General features: G+C 42.6%; 1 protein-coding gene across 3 annotated transcripts in view; it reads left to right on the forward strand.

Annotated features, from left to right (window-relative positions):
- The window catches only part of LOC116979170 (rho GTPase-activating protein 20-like), an 84,954-nt gene that overhangs the window by 23,168 nt on the left and 34,070 nt on the right, over positions 1-27,716 (forward strand). For 2 of the 3 annotated variants that reach the window (XM_033030701.1, XM_033030703.1), the window contains exon 2: positions 24,723-24,808. In XM_033030701.1, coding sequence (XP_032886592.1) covers positions 24,723-24,808 — 86 coding nt within the window. Of the gene's footprint in view, positions 1-709; positions 794-24,722; positions 24,809-27,716 lie in introns of all 3 variants that reach the window. The other variant, XM_033030702.1, reaches the window with a different exon arrangement.

Raw genomic sequence — 27,716 nt, forward strand, 5'->3', positions numbered from 1 at the left:
GTCCATACTGACCATCAACCACCCTGCATTAATCCCACTTGGAGGCAATTTACAGGGCCAACTCACATGGTCCCGGGGAGAAAATACAGACTCAATATCAACAGCACCCAAGGTTGGGATCAAATTTAGATCACTGAATAATAGTGTCAGCAGTGCCTCTGCATAATTCCCATTTGTATAAGATGTTACTACTAATGTCAATATAATATGAGGAAACAATTAAAAAATATGGTGCCAGAACACCTGAGCTCTACAGAACTTATTCTAAGGTCTTATAAAATCCGATATTTTTAGTTGTTCTAATAGTTTTCGTAGCATTTATTTTTGCTTGTAATCACACAGAAAGCTGTTATGCACTGGAAAGGCACAACAAGAATGATTGAAATTAACATTGACATGAACAATGAAATCAACAATGAATTCTCCTATTTTAAGTAAAACTTCACGTTCCTCCTCTCTCTTTCCTGTACTCCCAATCCTCCACCCTCCCCAACTCCAGTGCAAACCTTTTTCTTCCATTATCCTGCCCCTCTCCCTTGGTCCTGCTTGGTCCTGCTTGGTCCTGCTTGGTCCTGCTTGGTCCTGCTTGGTCCTGCTTGGTCCTGCTTGGTCCTGCCTCCACCTCCCTTATCCAGCTTTCTCTCCCCTACTACAATCAGTCTGATGAAGAGTTCCAACCCAAACAGTTGCTTTTCCATTTCATCCACAGATGCTGCCCGACCCGTTGAGTTAATCCAGCACTTTTCTTTTTGCTCGAGATTTATCCCAGGTGGAAAGGGAAGTTATGAGAAAGGTATTTGAACGTTCAATCTCTGTTTAAAAATAAATAAACCTCAACCATGCATTAAAAATAAACTCAAGCAGATAAGTAGATCGAAACTTATATGATATGTTAAGCCTGGAATCTAGAGCGGGAGGATGTGAATTTCAGTTTAGGAAGAAGATTGTTATTTATAGAGTGATAAATGTTTGGAATAATCTGCTTGACATTGCAGTCGTGCCAATACAGTAATACAGTTGGATGCTGCTTGGGAGATTTTGGGTACTGGAATTATAAGTTTTAATAGACTCAATAACCTTTCTTGTCCTTGAATTTAAGTGCTGATATCTCCCTGGGTTAGTTATACCATTGCCAATAACCCTCAGGAACTTTTATATTCTTTATGAGTTAATCCAAATTTGCGAGTACGTGCTCGAGCCACATATAACTGGGTCCAGCCCAGGCCAGGCTTAATATTCATAATCTATCTCTTTCTAGTTGGATTCACCAGCTGGTTGTTTTCTTTCACCCTGCCAAAGCTTCTAACCTAGTCTGGAACCTGGTTGCCGTTGACCGGGCCCCCCCTCCGCTGGCGGAGGGTGACGGCCCGGGTGTGAGAGCAGCCGGTCCTTGTCCCGCCCCACCGGGTGTCGGGGGGACTCAAACGTGTGGAGTACTTGTGGTTGAGCAAGCCCCCGCTCAGCCGGAAGTACTCATCGGACCCAGGCGCCGTAATCCATCCCGGGAGCCGGTCCCACACTATTTGAGCCGCCTTTCCTCGACACCCTTCGTCTCCCTCCGAGACGCAGGGAGGCGTGTCCTGTACAGGCCCCTCCTCCACACCCTGCACTTCCTCTCCCTGGTTCACCTTCCGGACACCAAGTGGCGGTCGGTGTTGCCTTCCGGTCGCGAGGGGGGCCCCCGGTGGGGGTCCCTCTACGCAGGGATTCTACCCCTCTATATTGGGGACCTGGGGTGGAGGGTATTGCACCGAGGTGTTCCCTGCAACCTGTTTCTCTCGCGGTTCACAGACTCGCCAGCCGCTGCAGCCACTGTTTGAATATCTAAAGGGGCTGCTTCTTGCCTTCTGGCTGCATTTTTCACCCACCATCCTCATTTTTGGACACCCTGTGCGTAGGGGAGAGGGGCTGAAGATGTCCTGGTTGGGTTGCTCCTGGGCCTGGCCAAGCTGGCCATCCGCGAGTCACGGCGCCAGACGGTGGAGGGCTCTACCCGAGCCGGCTGCCTGCCCCTTTTCTGGGGTTACGTCCGTGCCCGGGTGGGATTAGAAAGGGAATACGCCCTGTCTGCGGGCACCCTGAGGGAGTTCCGGGACCGCTGGGCTCCGCAGGGTGTTGAATGTATCCTCAATAAGGATTGTAACATAGTTGTATAGTAGTATGGATACATGTTTGTATTGTATTATGGTGTTGGGTTCTGGCTTGATTTATTGTAGTGTAAATATTATTTTTTAATAATTGAATACATTTTTTGAAGAAAAAAAAAAAGGCTTCTAACCTATGGGTGGCCAAGTGGCACACCAGTAGAGCTGTTGCCTCACAGTGCCAGAGAACCAGGTTCGAACATGACCTCGGGTGCTGTCTGTGCAGAGTTTGTACGTTTTCCCTGTGACCGAGTGGGTTTTCCCCGGGTGCTCTGGTTTCCTCCCACATTCCAAAGACATACAGGTTTATAGGTTATGTGCAGGAAAAAAACCCGTCAGATGCTGGTTTAAACCGAAGATAGACACAAAATGCTGGAGTAACTCAAAGGGACAGGCAGAGGAGAGGAGAAATCAGTGAAGAAGGGTCTCGACCCGAAACATCACCCATTCCTTCTCTCCTGAGATGCTGCCTGTCTCGCTGGGTTACTCCAGCATTTTGTGTCTATTTCAGGTTTGTAGGTTAATTGCCTTCTGTAAATTGTCCCTAGTGTGTAGGATGGAACAGTTGTAACGGTGATCATTGGTCGGAGAGGGCTCGCTGGGCCGAAGGGCGTGTTTCAACGCTGTGTCTCTAAACCAAACTAAACTTAAGAAAGTCCACCAATTCAACTTTTAAGGAAGCCCTACAATTGTTAAACCTTTGAGGTTTGTTGGTTAACTGGTTTCTGTAAATTACCCCCAGCGTGTAGGACATAGAACTAGTGTACGAGTGATCAATTGTAGGTGTGTACTCAGTGGGGCGAAGGGCGAAGGGTTTGTTTCCATGCTGTATTGCTAAACTAACATCACTTCTACCATGAGGTTGCCAATGACTAGTTAACTTGGTACAAAGTAGCGACAATTACCTCAGGTTTTGGCACTTATTGCTGCGTTGGCATACTTTTTTGGGGAGTAGAGCAAATATCTCTTGTTACTTACCATTTAACCAGATTGTTTAATAGTGTAGCACATATCCATGAGAAGTTAATGGATTGCAATGTGTCCAAACTTATTCCATGTTTCAATCCTTCATTTTCTTTGTTTTTATGTCGTTGACAAAGACTGTGGTTTGTTATAATCAGGATTGAAACATCTGTTCTTTCTTCCTCAACATCTCTTAGATATTTTACAACCTTTTGAACCCAACAGTGTTCCCTGTCTCCAGTTTCTTATTCAATATCAGGAATATCACGTTTCTTTAGATCTTTAAGAAAAAATTCGGACAAACAAACAAACACTAACCTCTGTTACATCAGGGCACTACAGCTGTGTTTTGCAGTGGTATTTTCATATTATTAGGAAGTATTGAAAAAAAAATCTGCATCCCATCCAAAAAGATCTATTCTCAGTCAGTGATCTAGTTGGCAGTGCTAATTTACTTCCAAAATCTGTTTATTAGATTTTGTGCTAATCAAATGAGTATGTGATAGATTTCCATTTGGAGAATGGTCAATTTCCTTGGAGCATAGGAACATGAGAGGTTATCTTATAGAGGTGTACAAAATCATGAGAGGAATAGATCGGGTAGATGTACAGAGTCTTTTCTCCAGAGTTGGGGAAATGAGAACCAGAGGACATAGGTTTAAGTTGAGGAGGGAGAGATTCACTAGAAATCTGAGGGGTAACTTTTTTTACACAGTGGGTGGTGGGTATATGGAAAAGAGAATAGTTGCGGCTGGTACCATCATAACATTCAAGAGACATTTTGAAAGATATATGGATGGGATAGGTTTAGCGAGTTCTGGGCCAAGTACTGGCAGGTGGGACTAGTGTAGATGAGGCATGTTGGTCGGTGTGGGAATGTTGGGCTGAAGGGCCTGTTTCCACACTGTATGACTCTATGACTCTATAATGAAAAACCCTGGGCCAGTATCCTGGAATTGGATGAAAAGTCAAGCCCTCTATTCTTCATCTTTAATACTCCTCTTCGATTAAACCTCTACGTCTCTAACAAAGCCTTGGCCAGAATGAAATGCCCTCCACCAGCTGAATCCCTGAACTGCGGCAATCTACAGCACAAAAGTCGACTATTTGCTCCAGTCCATGCATGACAAGAAAGGTTATGCAGCCTAATCCTAGTTCTTAGTTAAACCCCCAGAAATTGATTTATCTGCCAAATCAGAAGGGTCCCTGCATGCACTGTGCTGAGGCCCCTCATCATTTTAAACATTTCAATTAAATCTCCTGTCAGTCTCCTCCATTCCAAAGGCAACAGCTCGTCCCAAGCCAACGTTTATTTTAGGGCAGACTGCCACTATTTGGGACTTGGATTGAAACTTTTAATTTTAATTTCAGATAGAATCCTCACTGTCAGCAACTTAAAGTGGACCTCCACCCCATGTGATATAGACCCAAGACATATTTGTCAATCTTTGCCAAATATTCAATGTTCTGCCTTGTCCAAAATATCGGACAAGGTTGTACACTGGTATCAGCTTTAAAATGTGATAGGTTAACCCTTTTTTCTAGTTCAACATGCACTCTTGAATTGATCCAATTTCCAGGTCGTCTTCAGTCCTCTACAGCTTCCAGCTTGTTGCTTCTCTGGAGTCTGAAAGACAAGAACGAGTTATGCAGCCTAATCCTAGTTCTGAGTTAAACCTCAAGAAATTGTTCTCTGCTAAATCCAGAGTCTGGAGTCCAGACCCGAAGCATCACCTATCTATGTTTTCCGGAGATGTTGTCTGACCCGCTGAGTTACTCCAGCACTTTGTGTGGTTTTTTTCTTCTAAATCTCTTCTCCTCTATTAGTTCCATCATTTTTTGTTCTATGTGTAGAATATAGATGGATGTACTTGTGATGACAAATGCACCCGTTTTATGTGTAACCTGACACCATTTATCCTGATGTCGGGCGGCACAGTGGCGCAGCGGTAGAGTTGTTGCCTTACAGCATTTGCAGCACCGGAGACCCGGGTTCGATCCCGTCTACAGGCGCTGACTGTGCGGAGTTTGCACGTTCTCCCCGTGACCACGTGGGTTTTCCCCGAGATCTTCAGTTTCCTCCCACACTCCAAAGACGTACATGGTATGTGGGTAAATTGGCTTGGTATAAGTGTAAAGTTCTCCCTGGCGTGTGTAGGATGGTGTTAATGTGCGGGGATCGCTGGTCGGAGTGGACTCGGTGGGCCGAAGGGCCTGTTTCCGCACTGTATCTCTAAACTAAACTAAAAAAAATGAAACAAAGGTGAACACGATGTTAGTTGGTACTCAGTATTGACATGGTTTACCTAACCAAATAAAGACATTAAGGTAAATTGTGTCTTGTTAATTTGATCCCATTGTATTTTTAGGCTCGTGGGTTATTGTACAGTTAGTAGAAAGAGATTACCTTTGTTGAACTATAAGACAAACTCACTTGTTTGTTGTGATGGTCAGATGAATATTCTGCTGCAAAGTATAAAGTACTTCACTTGGCCTATCAGGTTACTCTGAGAACACAAGTTTAGGTTAATCATTAGTGAAATCAAAGCCATTATTGGGGGAACTGAAGAAAGATCCCAAGCCAAAACATCACCTATCTATGTTCTCCAGAGATGCTCCTTTTCCTCCTGAGTCACTCCAGCACTTTGTGTCTTATTCCGAGCAGTAATGGCCTTGTCAGACTGTTCATAGACACAAAAAAACTGGAGTGACTCAGGCAGCATCTCTGGAGAGAAGGAATGGGTGACGTTTCAGGTCGAGACCCTTCTCCAGGCTCTTCAGTTCATTGTCCTATTCCCAATTTTACCAAATACACTCTCAGCTCGTCCCCTCCTCAACCTCCAAGCCTCAGTGCACCTTCAAGTTTCTAATTTCACCCACGTTATTTGTGCAGTTGCTCTCGACTTGGATATTTCTCCACTCTAGTATTACAGATGTTTAAACGTCAATGCACAAAACTGCCAGGGAGCAAGGAATGAAAAACAATCTCAGCCAACTCATTTGGCCATGTTCTGACACAATAACTATCTGCCACTGAAATGGAAACACTGCAGATTGTAGCAGATAAATCAGTTGTTTCCAACAAGCTGAAGGTTTTTTGTTTAACAAGCCTGAAGAATTATAACACTGATCCGTTGCTTATGAGACACAAGTAACTAATAGCTTTGGGTAATGTAGACCAGATGGAGTAAGGTTGAGTTCTGAAGTCACCAGTGCGCTGTGCCAGTGGCAGTAACTATTTACTGAAACTCCTTTCTTCACTTTGCAGCTCCAATCAGAGAAGTTGGAGAGAAATTACATGGGGAGTTCAAGGGGGTTAGATTGGATAGCTCCCCAAATATTGCAGGAATGCAACAAACACTCATCCCAAACTCCCTGACAGGTTGCAGGGAGAAAATTCATGCTGTCGTGACTTCATCGTCCGGTCAGCTTGGGCGTTGATTGTCTTCATTCCTCATCGGGGGGGGGAGGCCCCCAATTTTGCAAGTCCCGGCTGCCAGTTAAAATAAGACACGTATCATAAAGTTAGGCTGTTGAGGAGGTGCGCTGTTGTGGCACAAGCAAGAGGCAGATGTCAGGGATGATAAGCTGCCAAACATTCATGGTCTATGGGGGAGAACTTTGGTGGGAATGGACTCATCTTCACAAAGTGGTGGGAGTCATTTGAGGAGTCAATGCCTGAAGATCTACATGGAACGTACATAGAGCGGAATCGCACAGGAACAGACCCTCTGCCCCACAATGTCCATGATACCAAATTAAACTAATCTCCTCTGCCTATGCATGTGATCCATACCCCTCCATATCTTGCATGGAAGCATTAAGCCAAGAAAAACACTTTTATATTTTTACATCACAATCCTAAAATTCTAACAACTAGAAAGAATTTCAGAAAACATGGATGGGTATGAAAACACTTGTAGAATTTTAATATCATCAAGTAGAAAACAATCAATAATTAATCATTAAGTAGTTTACGATCCCTTTAAAAAAACACTGGGAAGGGGTCATTTACGCTGCTCAACGTATGATCAATGTTTAGGGCTATAATAGGGCTTTAGCTGGTGAACAAGGACTCAATGTAACAGCATTGCATGTCACACTGAGCTTATTTTGTTGACTTCCTCCAAAGTCCACAACTTACAAGGCTCGGAATGTGGGATTAGATTGAACGGCCCCTTTGGGTTGGCAGGGAAACAATCTTCCTGTGTGCCATCGTTTTTTCTGATTATATAATTGTTACGACCTTGGCACCAATTTGCTTCACACTCGCTAACGCCCAAACTGCTATGGCCAATACAACCCATGACAGGAATTCCTAACCATTAGTCTTCATAAGATCATAAGTGGTAGGAGTAGGATTAGGCCATTCGGCCCATTAAGTCTACTCCGCCATTCAATCATGGTTGATCTATCTCTCTCTCCTAACCCCAGTCTCCTGCCTTCTCCCCATAACCTCTGATACCAGTACTAATCAAGAATCTATCTACCTCTGCCTTAAATATATCCACTGACTTTGCCTCGACAGCCTTCTGTGGCAAAGAATCCCACAGATTCACCACCCTCTGACTAAATGTTCTGACTTCATGTTGGAACTAAACCAACCTTCATACCGTGATACCATGGAAGCCCTTTTTATGGTCCATGAATCTATTGACAAAGCTTTTATTTATTGCCCTATTATTTACGTTTATTATTGTCCTATAAAATGTCCTAACAAACCACCTAGTTACTGTATATTAACCAGGACAGCTGGGTAGGGAAAACTGATTCAGAGTTCACCAGCGATACCTATATCTATATTGGTCTTTTTTCATTATTGGCACCTGCATCGAGAAACTGTTTTCCATGCTGACCAGTCAGATAATACCATACATGAGTACATCGAGTAGTGCCAAAGAGAGAATAAACAGAGTACTGACTATAATGTTACAGCCACAGAGAAAATGCAGATACAATGTTAGTGCAAGGACTGCAACAAGGTAGATCAGAAGACTGGGAATTCATCCTTAGCACATGAGTGTTCTGTTTAAGAAACTGATAACAACAGCGTCTAAACTATTCTTGAATCTGGTGGTGCATGCTTCCAAGTTTTAGTGTCTTCTGCGAAGGGAGAGGGGAGAAGAGAGAACGACTGTAGTGTAAGTGGTCCTTGATTGCGCTGTCTATTCTCCTGAGGCAAAGTGAAGTGCGGTTTAGTTTAGTTTAGAGATACAGCGCGGAAACAGATCCTTTGGCCCACTGAGTCCATACCGACCAGCGATCCCCGCACATTAGCTATCTATAAACACTAAGGGCAATTTTACATTTATACCAAGCCAATTAACCAACAAACCTGTACATCTTTGGAATGTGGGAGGAAACCAAAGATCTCGGAGAAAACCCACGCAGGTCACGGGGAGAACGTACAAACTCCGTATAGACAAGCACCCGTGGTCAAGATCGAACCAGGGACCCTGGGTTCTGGTGCTGTAAGGCAGCAACTTTACCACTGTGCCATCATGCCACCCTCTGTCGATGGAGTCAATGGCAGGGAGTCTGGTTTGCAGGATGGAATGGGCTGCGTTCACAACTCTCTGCAGCCTTGGGCAGACCAGTTGCAATACCAAGCTGTGATGCATCTGGATAGGATGCGTTCAAAAGAAGAAATTAGTAACTCACTGAAGACATGACAAATTTCCTTAACTCTCTGAGGAAGCAGAGGACTGACACAAAATGCTGGAGTAACTCAGCGGCACAGGCAGCATCTCTGGAGAGATGGAATGGGTGACGTTTCAGTAAGTAGAGTAAGTACGTTTTCTTCAGGAAGTAGTGGCGTTGGTATATTTTCTTGGCCATAGCATAACTATGATTGCATCAGGGAGCATTGCTGGTGATATTTACACCTAGGAATTTGATGCTCTGGATCCTCACCACTGCAGTACCATTGTTACAGACTAATGCTTGTACTCCATCCCACGGCCTGAACTCGATGACCTGCTCCTTCGTTTTGATGACGTTCAGCTTGTTGTCATAACTAAGCTACTAAGCTCTCCAGCTCCTTCCTGTACTCCATCTCTTCATTGTTTGAGATCTGGCCCACTACAGCGGTGTCATCTAGAAGATAGCCTTCTAGTTTATCGCATGAACTACACGTGCTATGATCCTGGCAAGAATTATGGAAATAGATTGTTAAACGGAAAAGGAAAAATGATGAGGTAATTCAGGTGCTTTATTTAATCTGAGCATTGGCACATGAGATTCAATTTTTCAGTTTTTTCAGTTCTTGGCACAATTGCATTGAAGTGTTCGGTTTGTGGGAAGTAGGTTTAATTGTGAAGTCATTGCTGATGTTCGGAAACTGGCTACAAGACCTCTTTAAGGGAGGGAGTTGGCAGATAATGGCTATTTAGTTGAACTAAATCACAACCAGTTTCTTCAATTCTTACTTTTCCCAGTACGGTGTTAACGTTTTCAAGATGTCGATGATAATAACACTGAAAGGTACTGGGCCAATATAAGCAGCAGTGGAAGAAGGCTAATGTCACCGTCATGGCAAGAATCACGTTTTCCTGCAGACTTTGCTCGGGGGATTCATCTTGCATTCAGGAAATGGGGGAGGTTTTCAAAGAGTCTTGTATTCATCTTCCTCTATAGATTTTCAACGCTTACAAGTATGAATAGAGCAGTGAAATTATGTAGGGACTTTGGTATGGGGAGTTGTGATAGTTGGGCAGACAACACTATGGGTTAGGCAACCCAGTCAAGTATGTTTGGTGTATGATGCTGCCGAGTAACCTCACGCGCCTGTTCAATAGACAATTGTTGGTCTGGCCATTACTTCCTGACAATAATATTTCTTTGCCATCCTCCAGGAGAAGTTACTGACATTTCATGAGGATTAACCTCCTGGCACCGCCAATCAATATGGATTGCATCTCAGTAGACTTAAACCTTCTTCCATGATTCTTATTTTGCTCTCCACTGAGTTCTTTCAGCTGTGATAGCTTTTGAAAAGTCTGAAATGCAAACTTTTGGGGACCAGGGGCGCCCCACGATTGGCAGCCCCGCTGTTTCGTTTAAAAAAAAAAATTTAGTTTTAAAAGTCTGTGTAAATGTTTTCTGGTTTGTTTTATGTGGGGGGAGGAGGAGGGGGTCGGGGGAAACTTTTTTTCATTCTCTTACCTTGCCGGAGATGCGATTGTTTTCCGGTTCGCATCTCTGGTCGCTCTGCGGCCTACCAGCGATGGAGCTGGAGGCCTCCTCGGACTGACTGTGGGGCGTAGACTTAAAATCGGAGCCGATCCCTTGCCTGGGATCGCTCCAACCACGGCCTGTGGACTTTACATCAAGAGCTCGCAGTCTCGGGAGATGCTAGTTGGGAGTTCCAACGACGCAGAAGGCTCGACCAGCCCTGACGCAGGGTCCGATCGCCCGGTGCTGTTGTGCTAACATACCCCCAATGCTGGAGCTGATTGCCTCGATGCGGAGGGCCAAAACGCCGCCGGCTGAGTAGGTCAAGATCGTCTCGTCAATGGAGGGCTTCAGGCCCCCGACCAGGGGAGAGCAAAGAAGGGAAGAGATTTTAATTTTTTTTCCGCCTTGCATCATAGTGAAGAATGTGGAGGAGTCACTGTGGTGGATGTTTATGTTAACATGGATTTTGTGTGTTCCGTTGCTTTTTATTTGTACGACTGACTTGGCAAATGAAATTCCTCGTATGTTGCAATACAAACTTGGCTAATAAAGTATTATTTTGATTGTGATTGTGATTGTGTGATGGAACGGGCTGGACTCACAATTCGATGAAACGTCTTACAATCTTGGGCGGAGCAGTTGCCAAAACATGCTGTGGCACATCTGGATATGATGCTTTCTATGGTGCATTGCTAGAAATTGGTAAGAGCCATTGGAATCATGTTGAATTTCATGGTGTGCTTTCTTCACTAATGCATCAATGTGGTTGAGCCAGGACAAATTGCTAGTGTCAATAGTGACAAAGTCACTATTGAAACAGACTGAGGCATGTTCTCCACTTGTGGCTTGGTATCATGGTATCATTTATCATGATAAATAAAATAAAGATTTATTGTTCTTACTTTCACTAGAATTCAGGTTACTTTTAAACCTTAAAATTTGTAAGAGCATTTTCTGCCTGTGCTACCTCATTAGATCTATGCTGCAAGGCAAGGGAATGCATGGGAAATATATAAAGCAGAAATATTACAGAAAATAATGGGCCTCACTTTTTCTCCATCCTTGTTATGGTTCTGTTCTTGGTTTCATCAAAGTACCTCATCAAAATGCTCATTCTTCACATGTCCGTTAACTAGTAATGCCTAAGAATGCATGGCAGGCTGTTCTGGAATGATGTATCACATAGGATTCAAAGTAAGCTAATCAATTGGATACAAAATTAGCTTAAAGATAGAACATAGAAGGTGGTGGTAAAGGGTGGTAGAGAGTTGCTTTTCAGATTGGAGGAATTTAACAAGTGTTGTGCCACAGGGATCGGTGTTGAGTCTGCTGTTTTTTTGTTATTTATTTGATTTGATGTGAACATAAGCTTATGGATGACATAAAAAGTAATGGTAGACTTGACAATGAGAAAGGACCTATTGCCAGGGTGGCACGGTGGCGCAATGGTAGAGTTGCCGCCTTACAGCGCCGGAGACCAGGTTTCAATTCTGACTACGGGCGCTGTCTGTATGTAGTTTGTACGTTCTCCCCCTGATCATGTGGGTGTTTCCCGGGTACTCCAGTTTCCTCCAACACTCCAAAGATATACAGGTTTGTAGGGTAACTGGCTTTAGTAAAAAGATTGCAAATTGTCCCTAATGTGTAGGATAGTGCTAGTGTACAGGTTTTGCTGGTCGGCATGGACTCGGTGGGCCAAAGGGCCTGTCTCCACCATGTATCTCTAAACTAAAACTAAACTAAACTATTGCCACCAGTGGCCCTTGATTGAAGGAATCCGCCCTCACAATTCTCCTGTCAATTTGGACCTGACTAAAATGCAACCGAATCACTTTGGCTTCTTCAACAGATTGACAATGAATAATGACCAACTCTGCATCTTTGTGAACTTACTTTTTCTATTTTTGCTCCATAGTTATCTTTCAAAAATATTTCAAAGAATCAATTTTGCAACAGGATGTACCTGTTTATTTAACACGTAAGTATTGGACTTGTGTCACCTTGAGCCCATTTTGAATTGAACTTACTCAGTGAAATCATCAATGATATACTAACCCCAAAACCCGTGGTCCGATGCACTTTGTGTTTTACTCTACTACTTTGAGTCATACTCCAATACTCCAGCACCTCTGTGATCTATTTCCATTTCAATGCTGATTCTGCTGCCTCTTTATTTCAAATTCAATATACACAATGCCTTGCATTGCTCAACAAACATGTGTTAAATTCTGATGCTAATATCGTTTTCAAATCTTTCTTTGAGACTATCCCACATTTGCTTGTTCAGTAACGTTCTGCAAACTTTTTATCTTCTGTTACCTTGTTCGCTTCCCTTATTGCTTGCCTCATCATGTGTTGCAGCCTGTCTCAGCATTTTGCTCCTTTGAACTCTGGTTCCCCCTTTAGCTGGTTCCTCAGTTTCAAAGTCTACATAGCTAAATGCCAATAACTGGAAGTTCCTTTTCAGTGACCAAAATTACTCATTGCGTTTTTAAGTCCCACAAACTTCTTGACCAAGTTGAGGCTTCCGACAGATAGCAATGTAGCACAACTATCGGCATCTATCGGCATCTGTCCAATGGCCTGAGATGTTGCTTCCTGCTCCAGCCTTTTACTAGGTGCTGATAGTGCGTGCATTTCCACTTCATCTTTGTGCATTGCAAAGGCACAAGGAACGGACTGAGAACTGCAATGTGCCGTCAAGTACTCTGTCAAGAGTAAATATACTGTCAAGAGTGAGTGTGATGCCACAGATGGCCGTGGAGGCCATGTCAGAGGATACTTTTAAGGCAGAGATAGATAGATTCTTGACTAGCAAGGGTGTCAGGGGTTATGGGAAGAAAGAAGGAGAATGGGGTTGAGAGGCGAAGGAGATAGATCAGCCGTGATTGAATGGCGGAGTAGACTGAATGGCCTAATTCTGCCCCTATAACTTATGAGCTTATAAACGTACCGTCATTGCAGTCTTTTTACTAGTCATTCAAGAAATGTGGGCTTCACAGGTTGAACCAGCATTTAATTACCCACAAGTTATTCCAGCATTTGTGTCTTTCCTCGGTGTAAACCAGCATCTGCAGTTCCTTCCTACACATTTAATTGCCTCTTAGAAGGTAGCTATTGCCCCTTAGAATGTAGCTACATATAGGCTGCCTTCTTGGACTACTGCAAGTTCTTGAGATGTGGGTACATCCAATTATTAGCTAGTTCCTATGTTAGGGAGGGGGTTCCAGGATTTTGACCCAATGGTGGTGAAAGTTCATCAATGTAGCTTTGGGTATAACATCAAGCTGGTGATGTTTCTGTGCTTTTGCTGCCCTTGTTCTTCTAGCTGGTAGGGACGGTGGGTTTAGAAGGTGGTGACTATGGAGTCCTGGTGAATGTCTGTAATCCATGCTGTAGCTGGTACAAACTGCTGCTACTGTCCTCTGGTGGAGCGAGTGAATGGTTGTGAATGGGACTGGTGTCCAGCAGACTGCTATGCCCTGTAGGTCAAGCTTCTTAAGTTGTTGGAACTACATGTGGGCTTTCGCCAAGTGTGATCCGGTTTCCTCCCACACTCCAAAGACGTACAAATTTGTAGGTTAATTGGTTTTGGTAAAATTGGAAATTGTCCCTAGTGCGTAGGATAGTGCTGGTGTATAGGGTGATCACTGGTCAGCGTGGACTCGGTGGGCTGAGGGGCCTGTTTCCACGCAGTATCTCTAAAGTCTAAAGGATAACTCTCAAATGTCTTTGTTATTGCTGTCATTTCCTCTACGGTGCTGCAGGCATGGAAGTAGTGAGCACTGAAGCTTTCTCATGGTTTGTTAAGCTCACCTGGCTTTACAATGACACCAGCGTGCCATTTTACATATGTTGCTCTGTGTACATGCAGCCTCCTGGTCAGAGTGTCAGAGTCTTCCTGACGACAGCCCGCACTTGCTTACAATACTCACAGAATGCACCGCTCTTTACGTTCTGGACTTTCTGTGGAGTATCCTCCTCTGCCAGGATAATGTCAATGTTCTTTGTTTTCATGTAATGGAACAAGTTGAACAAATTAACACAAACTCCTAGAGCGCGACTGTGTATTACAATGGCCCCTCACATACTGAATCAGCAGACAAAGGACATCAGGATTACTTAGAGATAACTTACTATTCATCCTTCACAACAGCCAATTTGTGCATGGCCAAGTTCCATAAAAGTGTATCTTACATTCTAAGGGAGAGAGTGCAAGAGAATGTCAAAATGTTTGAGCCCAGATTTCTAGGAGACCTTGAACCTCAGTGATTATATCATAATTTTCCATTCCTGTCTCTTAGATCTTGGATTAGATTTAATATTGTCACGTATATCGAGGTTCAGTGGAATCCAATCAAATCAGATACAGGTCCACCACCAATTTTCTGGCACTCTTGGTTTCAAAGCTTGCCGTATTATCAGTTTTACCGGACCTACAGAGGTCATGGCTGTGGGGGGGGTGGCAAGATACTGGCCCACAACGTTGGCCGTGGAAGTCGGCTATGGGAACGGATCTGCCTATAATACATGAATACAATTAAGCTGAACAGTAGTACATAAGGTAGAGCAAAGAGAAAAATACCAGTGCAGAATATGGTTTCTCACCATTATAGTGTAACAGTTCCAGAGGAAAAGTCCACAATGAGGTAGTTTGGGAAATCAGGACTATATCCTAGCTTATGGGGGGACCATTCAGAAGTATGGTAACAGAGGGGTAGAAGCTGTTCCTGAGTCTGGTGGTATGCACTGTCAAACTTCTGTATCTTCTGTCCGACAGGAGTGAGGAGAAGAAGGAATGACTGGAGGTGGGAAAGGTCCTTGATTATGTTGGCAGCTTTCCCTGCTTTCTTTCTGGTTGCAGGAGAGGTCATTGAGATTCTGAGTTTGTGCGTCTTGGTTAATAGATATCGTTCAGACATTGTATATCATTCACCAGTTTGTATAGGAGTTAGATGTTCACAGTTTTTAAGTAGTGAGACATATGATTTTGCAATAAGGTCCTCTTCACTTGACCAAAATGTACATGAAGGATACACATAAGTAGCCCATTAGATGAATTTTGTACATAATGATTCTCCACTTGTATTTTGTTTATAATACAAACAGAATAAAACAGATGCATTGTGAAAATAAGTCAGGACATTCACGAAGAGCAATAAGAATTATCAATAACGTTGGATATCTTGAACATACCAATTTATTATTCTTAAAGTCACATACACTGAAGTTCACTGATCTGGTTAAATTTAAGACTGCACAAATCATGTACAAAGCAAGAAATAATTTACTTCCAAGAAATATACAAAAACTGTTTATGGAAAGACAGGGTGGGTATAATTTGAGAGGGGAACATAATTTAAAAAAACTCAGTGTCAGAACAACTCTTAAAAGTATGTGCATAGCAATCTGTGGTGTGAATTTGTGGAATGGTCTGGAACAGGAGATAACACTTAGCACAAGCATAATTCAGTTTAAAAAGATGTACAAAAACACTTGTTTAAAAGGATATTGGGATGAGGATAGGTGATTGTGATATTTGTTATACTGATTGTATTGGGAAGGGTGATTATAGAGTGATGGGTTGTATATATGACTAAGATACTATAGTATTTGCGGGTTTTTTCTTTTCTTTTTCTTTTCTTCTTATTTGTATGGCTTTGTAAATATTTGATTAGTGTTCAAATGTAAATAATTTGGTGTACATATAGTGGCTGGTGTACATATGGTGTACATATAGCTGCTAAATTTGTATGAGATAATTACAAGCAGTTGAATAAGGGGTGGGAATTAATAAGCTTTGGTTTCTTCCTGCTCCTATTCGGACACATACGATTTCATTTATTTATAGATATTGTTTATGACACGTTATAAATATTATTGTTTTGTTTTTTGTATGCTGTTTCACATTTGCTTTTTATTCTTTTATTCTGTCTGAAATAAATAAATAAATAAATAAACAAACAAACAGACAAACAAACAAACAAACAAACAAATAAACAAATATATATAAATAAATAAATAAATAAATAGATAAATAAATAGATAGATAGATAGATATATAGGTAGATAGATAAATAAATAAATAAATAAACAAATGAGTCTTGAAATGTGGCCACTTTTCCATAGGAGACAATTAGTACACAGCCAAATCTCACAACTGTCGACAAATCTATCAACTGGATTGTTTGTGTTTGTTTTAGCTGAGTTAAATATTTTGGCCAAAAACAGATTAAAGAGCACAAAAGGAGCAGGATTCTGAAACAGTCAAATGTACTGACAATGTCCACATAATATGTGAACCAAGAGAGGGATTGGATAATTTTGCGGAATAAACCCAGCCAAGTGGAAATGTTGACTGTAGGAGGCAGCAGAACAGAGATGTGAACTAGGACAAAGATAAACTCAGAGGGAGAAACTGCAGACTGAGAGAAGATGAATGTTCCTTGGCTAAGAGGAAGGCCTGGCAACTGGCAATTAGAGCAACATTGTGTATCATCCTCATGTTGATCACGTGAAGTTGCTCGAAGGACCAAAAAATTCACAGCTCCTGACGTATTTGTGTCAAGTTCCCATGGTAATATTATGATAGTCTTAAGAAGGGTCCCTATCCCCTTTTCTCCAGAGATGCCGGAGGTTTTTGTCAGTCTCCCTAATGGTCAAAAGCAGTTTCCGCTTCTTCTATGTTCCGGCGATTATTTAAAAAAATTCAAAACCGGCCGCGACTAAAAATAAGTTGTCAGTTGCGATGCTAGTTGAAGGTGGTTGCCGGAGGTTGCAGGTGGTTGCCGGAGGTTGCAGGTGGTTGCCGGAGGTTGCAGGTGGTTGCCGGAGGTTGCAGGTGGTTGCCGGAGGTTGCAGGTCCGGCAACCTCCGGCAACCACCTTCAACTAGCATCGCAACCGACCGACTAAAAGAATGACTGATTTTTAAAACCGCAACCTATTTTTAGTCGCGGCCGGTTTTGAATTTTTTGAAATAATTGCCTGAACATAGAAGAAGCGGAAACCACTTTCGACCATTAGGGAGACTGACAGAAACCTCCGGGAACCGCACGGAAACCTTGGGTGGGGCGCAAAGTCTCCAGAGGTTTCCGTTCAGGTTTCCTAAGTGGGACAGGGGCATAACCCACTGAGTTACTCCAGTACTTTGTGTCTACCTTTGGTATAAATCAACATAGAAGTGAATACCTGTTTCTCCTGTTGTTTACTCCTATAGGCTGAAGCAAAGTAGAGGAATGGCTTATGGTGTACTGTTCTTCCAAACACATCAAAGAGGTGTGACAGAGATTAGCAGCAGAGCTCGGAATGATCCTAAGCCGAGGAAGCTGAGAATGACTGTGACATAGATTGAGGAAAGGCAGACAGACAGATGAGGCTATACTTGAGGTGGTTGGAGGCCTCACATCTCAGGGAGGATGAAGAATGCATTAAGGGCCTGTCCCACTGTACGAGGTAATTCAAGAGTTCTCCCGACTTCTCCCCTGATTCGAGCTCGTGTAATGTACGTAGCGGGTACGTAGGAGCTTGTGGATGTCACGTAGCGGCTCGTACGAGTAACGGTAGGTATTCGGGAAATCCGGTAAATTTGTGACATTTTTTTTCAACACTGTGAAAAATGTCCACGAGTAAAAAAATACTCGTGATGAAAAATCTTTTACTCGTACGAGCCCCTAGATACCCGCTACGTACATTACACGAGCTCAAATCAGGGGAGAACTCGGGAGAACTCTTGAATGACCTCGTACAGTGGGACAAGCCCTTTAGGCTCATGAAATAGCATGTGAGGGCAACACAGTGATGTAGCACCAGAGACACGGGTTCAATCCTGACTACTGGTGATGTCTGTAGGGAGTTTGTAAGTTCTCCCTGTGACCGCGAGGGTTTTCACCACGTGCCCCGCTTTCCACCCACACTTGAAAGAAGTGCAGGTTTGTAGATTAATTGGCTTATGTAAAAAAAAATTAAATTGTTCGTATTGTGTGCAGATAGTACTAGTGTACAGCATGATTGCTGGTCAGTGTGGACTCGGTGGGCCAAAGGGCCTGTTTCCATGTTGTATCTCTAAAGTTTAAAGGTTAAAGTCTAAATTGAAATGAGGTAGAACATAGAACATAGAACAGTACAGCGAAGGAACGGGACCTTCATCCCACATTGTTTGTGCTGAACTATGGTCCTTTATTGTCATGTACCCAGGTGCAGTGAAATTCAATGTTGCAGCAAAGTATTACTGTACATAAGCATAGATTAAGTACAAAATGTATAGAAATTGTCCACTGGGACAATATACAAGAGACTCCAGGTTTTGGCCCCATTTTCAAAGTCCAAGTTGCTTTAAGTGCAACTGGGTATTAATGACTCTTGGAAAGGTACATGCTGTTTCATTCAGACAAATGCGAGGAGTTGCATTTCGATAAGATAAACCATGGCAGGACTGGCACAGTAAATGGTAGGGCCCTAGGAATGTTGTAGGGTTCAGGTGCATAGTTCCATGAACGTGGCGGTACACGTAGACAGGCTGGTGAAGAAGGCATTTGACAAAGTAATTAATTGGTTAAGATATTGGGTACAGGAGTTGGGAGGCTATGTTACAGATGGCCAAGTCATTGATAAGGCTACCTTTGGAGTACTGCGACCAGTTCTAGTCGCCCTGCTATAGGAAGGTGTTATAATTTGGAAATTGTGTAAAAAAGACTCATGAAGTTGCTACCATTTCTGGAGAGTTGAATTATAAAGAGAGGTTGGATAGGCTGGGACTTTTTTTCGAAATGCTGGAGGATACATAGAAACATAGAAACATAGAAAATAGGTGCAGGAGTAGGCCATTCGGGCCCTTCGAGCCTGCACCGCCATTCAATATGATCATGGCTGATCATCCAACTCAGTATCCTGTACCTGCCTTCTCTCCATACCCCCTGATCCCTTTAGCCACAAGGGCCACATCTAACTCCCTCTTAAATATAGCCAATGAACTGGCCTCAACTACCTTCTGTGGCAGAGAATTCCAGAGATTCACCACTCTCTGTGTGAAAAATGTTTTTCTCATCTCAGTCCTAAAAGATTTCCCCCTTATCCTTAAACTGTGACCCCTTGTTCTAGACTTCTCCAACATCGGGAACAATCTTCCTGCATCTAGCATGTCCAACTCCTTAAGAATTTTGTAAGTTTCTATAAGATTCCCCCTCAATCTTCTAAATTCTAGCGAGTACAAGCCGAGTCTATCCAGTCTTTCTTCATATGAAAGTCCTGACATCCCAGGAATCAGTCTGGTGAACCTTCTCTGTACTCCCTCTACGGCAAGAATGTCTTTCCTCAGATTAGGAAATCTGATTTTATGGAATCTGATTTTAGAAAGTGATCTCATGGAGGATTATAAAACCATGATGAGCAAAGGTTTAAGGTGAGAAGAAAAATACTTTTTCACACAGAGAGTGATGCATATATGGAATGAGCTGCTAGGTAAAGTGATGGAGGCATTTACAAGTATGACATTTTAAAGACAATTGGAGAGGTACATCGATAACAAAAGAATGGGACAGGCATAGGCAAGTGGGACTAGCTCTAGTAGGCAATGGCTGGCATGGACTCATAGTTGGACTCATGGGCCTGTATTCATGCTTAGAGTTTTATACCAGATAAAACAGTGCTGGGAAGAAAGAGAATCTCATAAATTCCCAAAGAATTTACACAAAACTGCTGCACTGAGATAATTTTCAACAGCACAGAGCAATTATTTTGAATTGATCTGAATAGATTTCTATCCCCATGAGATTTTACAGAAGTGGACAGGAAACAACCAGTTGGAAAGCTCTCAAGAAGGAGACAGCGAAGGTTTAAAACAATACAAAAAAGTGCACGAACTTCCAATTCTAGGCAGACATGCAAGAGAAAATCTTGAAAAAATATTGGGAAGTAACACGAGGGTAGAGAAAGAATGATTAAAAAAACATAGATGAGGTATATCAGACAACAAAACTTGGCTGAATGTAGTGCTTGAAATGAATAATTTTCAGTTGTCTCCACAGAAGAGGGGAATGATGTAGCCTTTGGCATTAATGAGGAAGAATGTGAAATGATAAAACACAGAGGGAGAGAACCTATTAAGGAGTCAAGCATTTTAAGAGTGGATAGTTTTCAGATCCAAATAAAATGTATCCGAGCATCTAAAAGCAAATGATAATTTAGCCTTGGCTAGACTGTATAAAACACAAATCAGGCTCCAGTCAGAGTGTTGAGTACAGTTCTGGATACCTTACCATAAAAATTATATGATAACATTAGACAGGGTGCAGAGGATGGAGTCAACGAGTTGTTGAACTGTAAAGCACAGAAAAGGGACTTTCAAACAGCTGTATCCATCCCAACCTTTTTGCTCATCCACACAAATCCCATTTGTCTGCATTAGGTCCGATTCTTAGTGCCTTAAATGCCTGTCTAAATGTATCTTAAATGTTGTGATTATATCTGACCATCGCCTCCTCTGCTAGCAAGTTTCAAAAATTAGCCACTCTCTGTGGAAAAACTCTACCCTCTAACCCCCTACGAAACTCTTTATCACTTTAAACCTACTGAGTTTCGCCAGCATTTTGTCTACCTTTGATTTTCCAGCATCTGCAGTTCCTTCTTAAACCCTCTTGTTTTTGATACTCCTATGATGGGAAGAATATTCATGTTACCTACCCTATCTATGCCTCATAAATATATATACCTATATCACCGCCCACTCCCTCCCTTACCTGCCTGGTTTGCACCAGGGAAATCAAATGCAGTCTATCTGATCTCTCTCCATGACTAAATTCTTCAAATCCAGGCAACTTCCTGATGAATCTCATCTGCACTCTCTAGTGCAAACATGTCCTTCCTGTTGTGTGGCAACTGGAACAGTACAGACTAGTCTGAAGTTTGGTATAACCAGGGCCGGATTTAGATGAAGAGAAGCCCTAGGCTATTCCACTTGTGAGGCCCCTCCCAATCCCCCACCCCCACGACGAGAGGAAGATGGAAGAGTCCACCAGATTGACACCGATGTGCAGCCGAGCGTGGCCAATGAGATAAGGGCTGGAAAGCTGCGCTTTTTATTTATTGCCAGTGCTAGTGTCGAGTTATCGGCTTAAAACACTATTATTCTGAAATGGAGGGCAAGGACAATTACTGGTGTTATTTAGAGGCTACAGTGCATTGTAACAGCATATGTAAGAAAGACCTATGACAGTGTCAAAAATATTATACACCAGGCCCGTACGAAGTTTTTCAAAAAGGGGGGTGGCATGGCAGGATTACAAAAAATTTATGTGAAATAAGTGCACGCAGCACATATCACAAGTGCGAAGCTCAAAGACCCTTGCGGCCCTGGAAGCTCTGGGGTTTTAGATGCTTTTTGATGCATTCTGAGCCTTATTTTGGAGCATTTCTGCACCAAATGTATGGCCAATATTTCAGAAATAATTTTGGTTGAGTCATGAGTAATGAGTGGTTGGAATGGGGTGATTGGGGTTATTGTTGTATACATTTTAATCAAGAATTGAATTATCACAACATTTAAAAAAAACATTTGGACAGGTACATGGATAGGTTTGGTTTAAAGGAATAAGGGCTAAACACATGCAGGTGGGACAAGGGCAGATGAGGTTTGGACAAGTTGGGCCAAAGGGCCTGTTTCCACACTATATGACACTATGATGGCATATTTGTCGTTGCATTCGAAACCACCCTATCTACCTGTTTGTCACCTTTAGGGAACCATAGATTTGAACCCCAAGATTTCTCTGTTCATTAACTTTTCTCAGCACCCTGCTATTTACTGCATTTGGCCTCTCACTTTTTGACTTTGCTAAAAGCATCAACTCACAGCAGAATTGAAGTCCATCAGTCAAAGCTTGACCCAACTACCAATCTGATCTATATCTTGCTGCAGACAACCTCCCTCACTATCCATAACACCAGCAAATGTTGTGTCATTGATAATCTTACTAATCTCATGCTTCTCACATTTGTATCCAAATTGTTAAAATATGACACAAACATCAAGTGTCCCAGCATCAATTCTTGCGGGTTACCTCTGGTCACAGACTTCCAATCGGAAAAGCATCCTTCCACTCTCATGCTTTGCCTCTTATCACCAAACCAATTTTGGATCGTAATTGTTGAGCTCACCTTGGTTATCATGTGCTTTAACCTTTTGGATCAGTCTACCATGCAGGGCATTGTCAAATCCTTACTAAAATCCATATAAGTGATCTATACTGCTTATCAATCTTGCTGGTTACCTCCTCAAAAATGTCAATCAAATTAGTGAGGCAGGATATCCCTCGTACAAAGCCATGTTGACGACCCGTTATTAATCCCTGCTTTTCCACGTGTACACAAATCCTATCCCTTTGGATTTCCTCTACACTGATGTAGGGCCCATTGGCCTGTTGTGACATGGATTGTCCCCATGGCCCTTCATAAATAAGGGATATTTATAAGGATATTGCCAAGGCTCAAGAATTACAACTGTGAACACAAACGGACTAAAATGGGGTTATTTTATTTGGAAAGGAGGCCGAGGGGAAATTCAATTAGGGAATGCAAAACTGAGAGGCCTAGGCCTAGTGAACAGAGAGGATCCTAAGGACAAAAACTAGGGAGCATAGATTTATGTTTAGGAAGGAACTGCAGATGCTGGTTTACACCAAAGATAGACACAAAAAGCTGGAGTAACTCAGCGGGTCAGGCAGCAAATCTGAAGAAAAGGAATAGGTGGCGTTTCGGGTCAAGACCCTTCTTCAGACTGTGAGTCAGGGGAGAGGGAAACCAGAGATATTAAAGGTACAGATAACAATTGAATGAAAGCTATGCAAACGGACAAATCAAAGCCAGCAACGCTGAACAAGGAAAGGTGGAGCCCACAATGGTCCATTGTTGGCTGTGGAGAAGATGATAATGAATGATACAAACAGTGAAACTAAAGAGGACGACAGTGAAACTGGTTGGATGAATAATGTGGGGGAGAAACAGAGAGAGAGGGGATGCAAGGGTTATTTGAAGTGAGAAAAGTCAATGTAAAATGCTCAATTTATGTTATTTGGTGGAAGGATTAAGGGGGGGGGGGGACTGAGAAAAGTTAGTTTAATGACTGAGCGACAGAGGTCTGCAGTTTACTGCCTGACAGGGCAGTGGAAGAAGAAATCATTACATTTTGAAGATACTTGCATAAGCATTTAAAGAGTTATGGCCTTCATGGCAAAGTACCAAGAACCTGGAGGTAGAGTACTATAATCATTTGTTTAAAATAGTACTATTATAGTTTGCTTGGCCGAAAAAGGCTGCTTCGGTTGCATATTCTATGATTTCTACGGCTGCTGTCTGTATGGAGTTTGTACATTCACCCCATGACCTGTGTGGGTTTTCTCCGGGTGCTCCGGTTTCCCTTCACACTCCAAATGCGTACAGGTTTGTAGGCTAATTGGCTTCAGTAAAGTGTAAAATTATCCCTAGTGTGTGTAGGTTACTGTACATGGTGATCCCTGAACGGCACGGACTTGGTGGGCCAAAGGGCCTGTTTCTGCGTTGTATCTTTAGGTTTAGTCCTTTAGACTTTAAAGTCTAAAGGACTAAACTCTACCCGCCTCTACCACTTCCTCTGCCAGCTCATTCCAGACATGCTCCATCATCTGTGTGGAAAAAGTTGCCACACAGCTCCTTTTCCTCATTCACCTTAAAGCCATTTAATTCAACATTCTTTGAACTTTGGATAGACACAAAATGCTGGACTAACTCAGTGTGATAGGCAGCATCTCTGGAGAGAAGGAATGGGTGACATTTCGGGTCAGACTGAAGAAGGGTCCGACCCGAAACGTCACCCATTCCTTCTCTCCAGAGACGCTGCCTGTCCCGCTGAGTTACTCCAGCATTTTGTGTCTATCTTGGTTTCAACCAGCATATAGGATGCAGTTCCTTCCTGCACATTCTTTGAACTTTTCTCTCTTCATCCCCATGGAAGAGGGCACACTGTGGTCATTACATCTGATAACCTTTAAGAGCATAAAAGATTAGCGGAAAAAAATGTCAGGTTTATCTAAAGCAAAATATAGTGATGCAAAATATCATGAATGCTGGAAATCTGAAATAACACAGAGGTGCTGGAAAGTGACAAACGTTCAGGGAACACTTTGTTGCGACTGAATAAGATTTAATGCTTCAGGTCAAATAATGATATGTTGAAAGGGAAAGTACTGCACCAATTCAACCTTAAAACATTTCTATACTTTCTGTTTACACATATTTTGCAGCTGTTGCAATTCTATAAATAGTATTGAATTTATGATATGATTGAAATGATAGAGAGCAGAAATATGTTGTAGCCTTTTGATTCCATGGGCTAAAAATGTCAGATCAGATTGATGTTAAAAAGCAAAGTTGAGGAAATTGAATTTTTGGTTTCCCTTTTATCACACAGAAAATGAAGCCTGCGATGGAGAGGAAACGCTCAGCACCTACCATGGTCTTCAGTAAAGCACTCAACAAATCCAGGTTACCCTCCAGGTAGGAGTTCAAATGTTCTGAATTATACAACTCTGGTAAAAACCTTGGTGATTTGAAAGACGTAATTTAGGCGTAATTTAGACAGGGATGCAGAACACCAGATAAAACGCGCAGCAAATTTAACAACGTTGAAAAGAAGTGTCTCAGATTTCAGAAATGATCAATTGATAAAGATACAAAAGGAAAACATGAGTCCTACAGAACCACAGTGGCACGGTGGCACAGCGGTAGAGTTGTTGCCTTACGGCGCCATAGACCCGGGTTCAATCCTGACCACGGGTGCTGTCTGTACAGAGTTTGTACGTTCTCCCTGTGACCTGCAAGGGTTTTTTCCGAGTGCTCCTGTTTTCTCCCACGCTCCAAAGACGTACAGGTTTGTAGGTTTGTAGGCTAATTGGCTTTGGTAAAATTGTAAATTGTCCCTAGTGTGCGAGGATCGCTGGTCGGCCCAGACTCGGTGGGCCGAAGGGCCTGTTTCCGTGCTCCATCTCTAAACTAAACTAAACTAAACCAGAAAGAGTAGGTGGGTTTTCTCTTTCAGTTGATAACTCTGCTGTGTCCATTGAATGCATTTAATTTTGTAAACAGGTTGCTGACTTGAAAGTTAGCATCAAACAAATCTGCATGCATTAATTCAAGTCAAGTCAATTTTATTTCTATAGCACATTTAAAAACAACTCTCGTTGACCAAAGTGTTTTACATTAGTGCAGGCACTAACATGCTACAAACAGTGGTACATAGATCGACAATACATACATAAATACATACAGCGCTCCCTCAGGGGACCTCAAGAAAGGCTTGAGAGTGGAAATAAGTCTTAAGTCTAGACTTAAAAGAGTTGATGGAGGGGGCAGTTCTGAGAGATGCTGTTCCATAGTCTAGGTGCTGCAGCCGCAAAAGCGCGATCGCCCCTGAGCTTATGCCTAGACCGCGGGATGGTCAGTAACCCCAAGTCGGTCGATCTGAGGGACCTGGAGATGGTATGGTGGGTTAGCAGACCTTTGATGGGCGAGCCCGTTAAGGCCTTTGTAAACAAAAAGAAGGAGCTTGAAATTGATTCCAAACCGTACTGGGAGCCAGTGGAGAGAGGCCAGAATTGGGGTGATGTGGTCCCTTTTTCGGGTGCCCGTCAGGTGTCTCGCTGCGGCGTATTGGACCAATTGCCGGCGGGACACGGATGATTGGCTGATGCCAGTGTAAAGGGAGTTGCAGTAATCAAGACGGGAGGAGATAAATGAGTGGACGATCTTTTCGAGGTCGTCAAATCGGAGGAAAGGTTTTATTTTTGCTATCGTTCGAAGCTGGAAGAAGCTAGCTTTTGCCACGGCATTGGCTTCCTGAGAACCCAAGAAGCAGATCCCTGTCACCAATTATTATGCCCGTGTTGTAGTTCCAAGCATCATCCAGGATTCAGTATGGAATTCTCAGAGTTTAGTTTAGTTTAGTAAAGACGTAGTTTAGAGATGCAGCACGGAAACAGGCCCTTCGGCCCACCAAGCCCACACCGACCGTTGATCACCTTTTCACACTTGTGCTATGCTATCCCACTTTCTCATTCACACATCCTAAACACTAGGACAATTTTACAGAGGCTAATTAACTTATAAATCAACACGTCTTTGGGATGTGAGAGAAAAGCAGAGGAAAGCCACAAGGTCACAGGGAGAGCGAGGAAACTTTGGACGTTGTCCCTGTGACCACGTGGGATTACTCCGGGTGCTCCGGATTCCTCCCACACTCCTAAGACGTACAGGGTTGTAGTTTAATTAGCTTCGGTAAAATTGTAAATTGTCCCTAGTCTGTAGGATAGTGCCAGTGTACGGGTTGATTGCTGATCAGCGCAAACTCAGTGGGCCGAAGGGCCTGTTTCCACACAGTATCTCTAAAGTCTGAACTGTTAACTGATTCTCTTTCCATAGATGAAGCGTGACCTGCCTAGTCTCTTTCCATTTTTATTTCCAATTTCCAACATCTGCAGTTTTTTTTTTATGATTTTCACTTTCTGCAAACAAAAAGAATGTAAAAGAAACAATTATGGGCATGTTTTGGAATGTTTGCATGCATAATGTATGCAATTATGCCATTTGGGAAATTGAAGTGGGCTTTGCCTATGATGAAAATTGTTATCATTTCCCCTTCTTATTTCATGCTGTGATGTTATCACCAATATGCTCCGCAGCCCTTCATTACTGACCGAGACAGTTTGGATCAAAAGGACTGTGAAATTAAATGTTGTTTTCTCTTTTTCATGTCAAGTTCATAGTTGTACAAGGGGCGCGTTACATAAAAAATAGTAGGACTGGCATGATTTAAAATGCTCTCTGGGGTATTATTTTTAATGTGTTAAAAGTTATTCCTGTAGTTTTTATTTATATTAAAAAATCTTTGCTGGTTTGCAGATTGATGCTAGTGTGAACAGATAAGGGCAGTTCACAGATCCCTTTAACTGTGGCCTCAAAGCTGTCACTGATTTTTGGAAGGTTTGGATCGAGGGGGATATTTGGCCCATTCTGGTCCGTTACCTTCTTGCCCACATTTCGGAAACTCACCCTGTTTTTGGCCTCATCTCTCTGACTTTTTACTCCTCCTGCCTCACTCTGTGTCCTCTCCCACCTTTCCGGGAATGAGTGGGCTGAATATCCACTGACATATCTGTCATATGTTCAATACATTTGTCAGCAGATATTTAACTTTGTTGACATATGAACTGGCTGGGAAAAACGTGCACTGCTGTGTCTAACATTAGACCTTTCTCTGCTTTAAAGTTTAAATTATTATGAATACTTGATACATCATCCCAAAAACTATGGGGGAACAGTCCAACCAATTTGTAAACTTTTCCAATTTGTTTCGAGTGTTCCAGTCGTTGGAATGTTGAGGAGGGTTTCCAGTTTCTCTATTCTACTC

Source organism: Amblyraja radiata, chromosome 12, assembly GCF_010909765.2.
Source record: "Amblyraja radiata isolate CabotCenter1 chromosome 12, sAmbRad1.1.pri, whole genome shotgun sequence".
In the NCBI taxonomy this organism is placed as follows: Eukaryota; Metazoa; Chordata; class Chondrichthyes; order Rajiformes; family Rajidae; genus Amblyraja; species Amblyraja radiata.